The 7123-nt window shown below is 49.3% G+C and overlaps 1 protein-coding gene across 3 annotated transcripts in view; it reads right to left on the bottom strand.

Annotated features, from left to right (window-relative positions):
* The window catches only part of Eaat2 (Excitatory amino acid transporter 2), a 9572-nt gene extending 4622 nt beyond the window's left edge, over window positions 1-4950 (bottom strand). For 2 of the 3 annotated variants that reach the window (XR_001890440.1, XM_017904632.1), the window contains exons 1-6: window positions 4463-4707; window positions 2880-3005; window positions 2563-2770; window positions 1671-1713; window positions 1343-1596; window positions 1036-1269 (exon numbers count right to left, since the gene is read on the bottom strand). Coding sequence is in view for 2 of the 3 variants with exons in the window: in XM_017904632.1 (XP_017760121.1) it covers window positions 1036-1269; window positions 1343-1596; window positions 1671-1713; window positions 2563-2770; window positions 2880-3005; window positions 4463-4637 (1040 nt within the window). In the remaining variant the exon portion in view is untranslated. Of the gene's footprint in view, window positions 1-1035; window positions 1270-1342; window positions 1597-1670; window positions 1714-2562; window positions 2771-2879; window positions 3006-4462 lie in introns of all 3 variants that reach the window. The other variant, XM_017904633.1, reaches the window with a different exon arrangement.
* Window positions 4951-7123: the final 2173 nt, after the last annotated feature.

The raw sequence follows: 7123 nt of genomic DNA, 5'->3' as shown, positions 1-7123 counted from the left end.
CAATATTTTTTTCTTCTTTCCTCTTGTTCTTGGAGAATACTTAAATAAATAGCATAAGTGGCACGAAGCCTGTTTTGGCGGTCTCGTCTTCCTCTGTCCTTCCTCTTACGAGGGGCAGAAGATTCGGATAATGGAAGCCCTTGAAAGCTTCCACGCCAAGAATCAGTCCAGGTGACACGGAGTCAGCTGATTTCCGGCTAAATACACACGGACGTAACGAAGCATTTCCGTGCACTCGTGTAATTTTCCATGCCTTTGTCCTTTGTCCCATTCCTCGGCTCATCGACGACTCGCGCGCGCATATCTCGTTTTCGAGATCATCGAAATTTCGGTACGCGCGGCATCCATGCGATACGCGGATACGCGTGTGCACAGCCTTCGGCCACGATAGGCCAAGATAAACGTAAACTTTACCGAAAGTTCGTGGATAATTACTACTAACCGGGAGTATCCGCATCCTAAGTGCCACCCAGAACTGCATACCTCTCTCCCTTTCTCTCTCTCTCTCTTTCTCTCTTTCTCATTGGTCACGAAGAGTTTCCCCGCGAGCAACGCGGAAACATTAAAGAAACATAAAAGGTCCAAATAGGAGTCGAATGAAAGACGGAATGTAGGATTCGTCAACGTTCTACAACGTCTTCGAAGAGCAAATTTCAACGTTTTAACGTGTTCTAACGTTGTGAAACGCTACTCGAAAAGGATGAATCTGGATAGGTGTGCGGGACTAAGGCCTCGCAATGCCTCCTCTCGGCTGGCTGAAACATATTGTCTCTATCAATCGATTCGGATCATGCGTCGACCTGTTTTTCGAGTCTTGATCGCCTTGCAGTTTCTTCGAACGTTTGACGAGCGTAATCGACACGATGTAAAAGAAAAATAAAAGACACGACATGTCCGATGCAAGAGAACCGAGGTGAAACGCGGTCAACCGAGTACAAGAGTCAAGAACTAAATGACGATGACGACCGAGGCCATGTGAGGTAGGCGATATGGGTACTCTGAAGGTCGGGCTGAGTTCGAAGGTCGACGACTCACGTTGATGCCATGGCGAAGGCGGTGAGAGTACCCTGGGCGAGGCCGGCGTAGAATTTAAAGGGGTTCTTTCTCACGAAGGCCAAATAGATCAGCTGCATGATCACCAGCTGATAGAAAAACACACCGATCACGATCGTGACGATGAACCAGGCTAGCTGCGACATCACCAGTGCCAAGTCAGCGACGCCCAGTATTTTCCCAGCTATCACGGAAGTGATGCCAACCGGTGTCATCCTGCGAACCAACGCCAACGTCATTCCCCATCTATTCCCACGTATATACCGTACCACCACGTGTTTATACGTACCACATCACGGTCGACACCATCCTCATGATGACTTCGAACACAGCTTTGAAGAAGTCGATTACTATTTGACCTTTCTCGCCGAGCGTACCTAGGAATGTACCAAACACCAGGCAGAAGAACACGATTCCCAACGTGTTGGTGCCGCTTCTGTATTGCGTTACTCTCATCAATTCCTCGTCCCCGAGGACATCCGAGGATATCGAGTCGGTGAGATTTCGAAAGGGCGGCGTTTTTGGAACGTATACCGTGTGCGCCTGTTGACAATATTTCCCGTTAAAATCCGGATACATCCGCGTATCTGATTATCGTTAAAAGCTAGAAGGTGTACCTGTTGAAAGGCTGCTTGGAAAATATTATCCGGAAACATATTTCTGTAACACGCGAGAAGGTTCGAATCAGATGCGACGCATTATTTTCTTCTTCTTTTTTTTTTCTTTTTTTTTTTTTTTTTTTTTTTTTTTTTTTTTTTTTTTTTTTTTTTTTTTTTTTTTTTTTTTTTTTTTTTCTTCTCTTTTTTTTATAAGTAGTTAATCGATAGCTGCGTTTATCGGCGATATAGCGTGTAATTCCATTAGCCGATGGCATGCACGACGAGCGTATGCTTTAAACGGACTTCTTCGGCTCGTGCAAATAAAGTACGCCGCGCGATCGATACTTTTATTTTCGTCACGTCGGATATCGTTCCCGATTGCTGGAAAAGTTCACCGGTCGTGAAACTGCGCGACCTTAATTCTCATTGGGACACCCGGCTGCCGTTCCGCGATAATTTATCGCCCCGCGTAAATAGGGAAAATGACGAAACGCTTTTTACGGCAGCTTCTACGAATCGATCGGTCGCTTTCCAATTAAACCCGTTGATCCGCTCCGCGCGGAACACACGTATCGAAAGAGCCGCGTTATCTCCGAGGTTTCGCATTATTATCCCCGGTGCGGATAAAACGGAGGAGCGTAGACAGAAAGGACGAGAATAATCGCCGATGGCAAGCAAGGCTGCCGCGGCGCGAGACGAAAGCTACCGCGATATCCCTGTCATAGGAGAGTGGCAGTGAAACGAGTCAAGCGTTGCTCCGACGACGAGGTAAAGGACTCTACTTTTATCGTAGGAAAATTCCCGAACGCCGTTGGCGTACGTGTCGACGCAAAAGTACAGAAATAACGAGCGTGATCGATATCTAACGGCTAACGCGATTTCACGAATGAAGAGGGTAAGGGAACGTTACCTTCCCAAATCGAGAAGGCTGTCCAAGATGTTAACGGCTCTCCCGCTGTGCGAGGTCGCGATCGATTTTCTAATTCCAGGATTACCCGGATGAATGAGCAGAACCAGGACAACACCAAGGACAGCGTTCAGCAATGACGAGAGTATAAAGTACACCAAAGTTCGGACGGCGATCATCCCGTTCATTCTTGCGTTCAGGCTCGCCGAGCCTGAAAGTCATCGACAGAACTCGATTAACGTTGCATCTCGATAATCACTTTTACTTCCATTTTCATTCGCCTGCATCTTCTTAGGATGCATCGAGTTACACGTAGTTACCTGATATAAGACTGGCAATCACCAGCGGTAGGATCATTAACTTTAACAACCTCATGAAGAGCTCTCCAGGATAACTGATTAACATAATTGCGTCATCGCCGAGGCCCAAGGGTCGTAAACCGAACCCTGAAAAAATAACGAGATTACTTCTATGACAGCTGCTTCTAGAAGGCTTAAGGCTATTCAAGGTGAACACGATGAAATGACATAGCAGGATGAAAACGAGTTCAACGTCTGAAAGTCCGGCGTTTCGAAACGGCAGAAAATTATATCCCCGCGATACGAGGAAAGGTTTCGACTCGGTCGCGAATAACCGAGCCTTTTCGATCAGCTTTAACGAGTGTGTAAGTCGGAGAACGGTAATAGGTCGTCGATTGTCTATGGACGCGTAAAAATTTAACGGGTACAAATTTCGTTCACGTCGTGTATAGGTATCGTTCGACGTAGCAATTTCAATTTCGTCGCGAAAGCGGCGCGCGTCTCGATTGAAATTCGCGAACGGAGCGGAAGTGGGCTGTGCGCGGTAATTAAATCCACGAAAAGAACAACGAAGCGTGAACGAAAACATGTCGACGGCCCTCGAGTGCTTTGAGGAAAGAGTCTCTTTCAACGCAACTCCGAAGAAAGGTTGGCCCGCACGGCTGAAACGTTCGTTCAAGGTTGTTCTTTCGGCTTCGAGGAGACAAGTTGGTTAATTAGATGAGACTTTCGAAGGAAACCTCTCGTCGATGATTGACGCCTTTTAACAGGATAACATGGTCACGTTTTATGTAACGAGCGTTAATTTCGATACGGATCGTTTCCGTTGATGGCGAACGGGTCTTGTCCGGTCTATACCCATGGTCGTTTGTCAGTTCCAATTTACGGGAACGAATTCGGCTCGCGGAGGAACGTCATCGAGACAGACAGAGAGAGAGAGAGAGAGAGAGAGAGAGAAAGAGAGGTATAGGCCGAACGATTATGAAGCCCCGATCGTTAAGCAGTAGCGTACATAACCAGTTATTAACACGTGTGTCACATTCGCGCACGTGACTTTATGTCCCATAAACTCGGCCAATCGAGAGGATGAGAAATAAAGAAAGAAAAAAAAAAAAAAAAAAAAAAAAAAAAAAAAAAACGAAAAAGCCTGGACAGCTTCTATCTATAACCGATATCGATCGCGAGAAAAAGTAAGATCGGCCGGTATCGGATGAACTCGACCTTGGCACGCTTTCCCGTAATGGACGAAAGCGTTGCAAGCTTTTGGCATGGTTCGGCCATTATCCGGGGTACCCGATGCGCGCGATCTAACCCGCCCTTACTTGCGACTACCGTTCAATTTCAACGCGAACGATCCGTGTACGAGTTGGGTCCCGAGTCCGAGGATACCCTCGTCGCTTTTCCATCTCCGATGCGCAACCGATTGACATTTACCTGACATATCGATGACCCGTGTTCGCTCGGCGAAGGAACACCGCGCCTCTCGCCGTGCACGGTGAATCAGGTCAACGCGTAGAAACTAATATTATCCTTAGGATGTTCGGTATCACGGGTGAGGAAACTTAACCGGGGAGAGATCGATTGCGATGGTTCTCGTTACTTACCGAGTATCACGCCGAACAAGACACCGGAAAGGGTAACCACGAGAAGAAGATTCTCTCGCACGAACTTTCTGGTGTCGGCGGTCACCTTACGGGGACCCTGAGAGGCCGACACGTCCTGGCCATCCATCTTGGCGAACAAGTACTCGGAGAACCGAGCCGAGGACTTCTCCTCCATTTCACTGGGCCGCCAGTAAGCGGCGTAGGTGGTGGTGGTGGAGCCGGTCGCGCACGAGGAGGCCGATCCTCTGGGCGATCGCCCCGCCGATTCTGCCAAGTTCCCTTCTCGCGATCTCTCGCGGCTAACGGCGGGGCCCCGGCAACACCACAACGACGACGGGTTGCCGTTTTGGGGGTGTTTCGGGAAATCCGTGCGGAACGAGCAATCACGCGCTCCCACCAGACGTCCCAATAGCCTCACGGCCTTGCGAGAGCCTGGTAACTCGATCGTGGTACCGGGATTCGATTCGACTCGTTTCCTCAGCGAATGCAGTCAGACGAAACGGTGTCTCGGTTAGGCAGCTCGATGACCTCGCGATGCTCTCCGCGTTCGCTGGACGTGTGCGCGCGCGATCCAAGTCACGAGTTCTTCAGGGTGAACGAACACACTCGGCACCGAATCGTTCTCGATTTTCGAAGCTTCGGGAGACTTGCCTTTTTTTCACATGTATCGCGTGGACAGTGACGACGTGCCGAACGGAAAGAAGAATTGGTCGAAGGAGAAGCTTGCGATCGATCTTCGTTCCGAGGTCACCGGTCTCTTGGAGTGGTTGCTTGATTCGGCTTGAACGTTCGCGTTGTTGCACAGGGTCAGTTACCTTTCCGAGCTAGCACCTTGCACCTTGGGGCGATATCGCTGCTTTGCATGCACCAAATAACTCGGCTCGCGTGACTCTGCTTTGTGGAACGGGCAGGATCGATCGGACTCGGACAACGTAGCGTTTGTAAAAAAAATGGCGAATAAACTATCCGGATGAATTTCGACGATCGTTCGGAATTCGATGCGTTTATCGCGAAGGATGAGCCCCAACTGGCCGGTTACTGGCGGATATATACGTATTGATTTGCCGAGGTTCCCCCTATCCCCGGCGACCCCTAGTCGCTTCTACAGGCTGAACCGGAAGACGCTTGCGCGAACTCCGGTGGCTAAGTCGGTCGCCAGAAACGGGGATTGTATACTGACACCGATGATATTGTCGTTAGACCGTGCATCACAGGCAACGATAGTCAGAGGGGAATGATACAAAGGAGTTGAAATAAAGGCACGGAGGCTTTGATACCCCAAACGAGCCAGGCATATGACGCTTCGATGCTCGGGGGAAGCGTCTGACAGATATGCATGTGCACTTCGTCCTAAGAAATCAACCTATCGCGAACATTCTTTCCGAATCGATATTCCGATTTTTCCCACCGCTTTAACGATCGTGCCCTTTCTCCCTGTCTGAAAAATCTGACGGTCACGGGGACGAAGATATTCTTAGCCGGCGGAGGGGGTAGACAAATATTTTCGGTTGGAATATTACGCAAGAGACGGTTGTAAAATTTTCGAAAATTTTCTCCTTCTCCGTTCGATCCGATTTTAAAGGTATTTTCGCCTTTAAAGGCAGTGTCGCGTGGAACGAACAGCGATCCGGTGCTGCGATGTTACTATCGAGTGGGAATATTCCGGATAAGTGTCCGACCGGGGCCGGAGCGAAGCTACTCGTGCCCGACCGTAATAGCTCTTACTACTGAGAATGGAGCAGGTAATTGTTACCAACAACAAGAGATGGAAGCACTAGACTTTATTGCGATAATTTGCCCGATATCGGGCAAGCGCGAGCTTGCGGAGCGTCTTGATAGAAGCTGTATTTTCCACAACGAGCTAGACCCAGCGAGGGAATATGAATTTTGCAAACGAAAGCTTCCAGTCTCCCCGACGCGTCGCTCTGTTTTCTTCCGTTATATTAAGAAAACGATCTTAACAGGATTAAAATAGCGTCGCGGGTTCGGAAATAGTGTCGGCAGAGAAATACCCGTTGCATTACGGCTTAACGAAGACCTACGATTCTTTTGGCCTTTTCGTCGGCGAAATTACGACAGCCACGCGTGGGTTGTACCTAAATATCCACGCTCTGCCCGTCATTCCTATGATAAATGTTACTCGAAATGTATGGAATTAGCCGATGAAGAGAGTCCGTCCATTGCCAAGGGATGGGTCACAGTTGTTGAATAATGGAAGGGAACCTCTCGTTCAAGATCGTTCCGGCCCCGGACTCACCCTCTCGTAAATAATCTATGGGCGTAGAGCGTAACGTCGAGAACAGCGTCTATATGAGACCTTCTATTTATCGAGTTCTTCGAACATATACGAGCACCGATTCCGCGTCTTCCACTCCGTCAGCGAGGAAGCTGGCGCGCATTCGCGCGTCGTTGTCTGAATTTTTCAAGCTGCTGACGCCGTTCGCCGAAGGAAGCGTTCTTTTATAGTCCTCCGTCGCGGAGCAACCTTACGATTCGTTGGCAACCCGAGGCTCTCGTTAGAGGAAGAAATAGCGAACCAACTACGGGGCAGATTGAATTCGTATCGCGAGCACGAATGCGCGCGATGGGGGACGAGCGGGCGAATTCGCGCGATCCAATTGTCGTCACGACGGAGTGCTCGCGCGCGCGACGCATCCTACG

Source organism: Eufriesea mexicana, unplaced genomic scaffold, assembly GCF_001483705.2.
Source record: "Eufriesea mexicana isolate 0111107269 unplaced genomic scaffold, ASM148370v2 scaffold2928, whole genome shotgun sequence".
In the NCBI taxonomy this organism is placed as follows: domain Eukaryota; kingdom Metazoa; phylum Arthropoda; class Insecta; order Hymenoptera; family Apidae; genus Eufriesea; species Eufriesea mexicana.
Note: the sequence above shows the minus strand (reverse complement) of the source record. Positions and strands in the feature narration are given on the sequence as shown.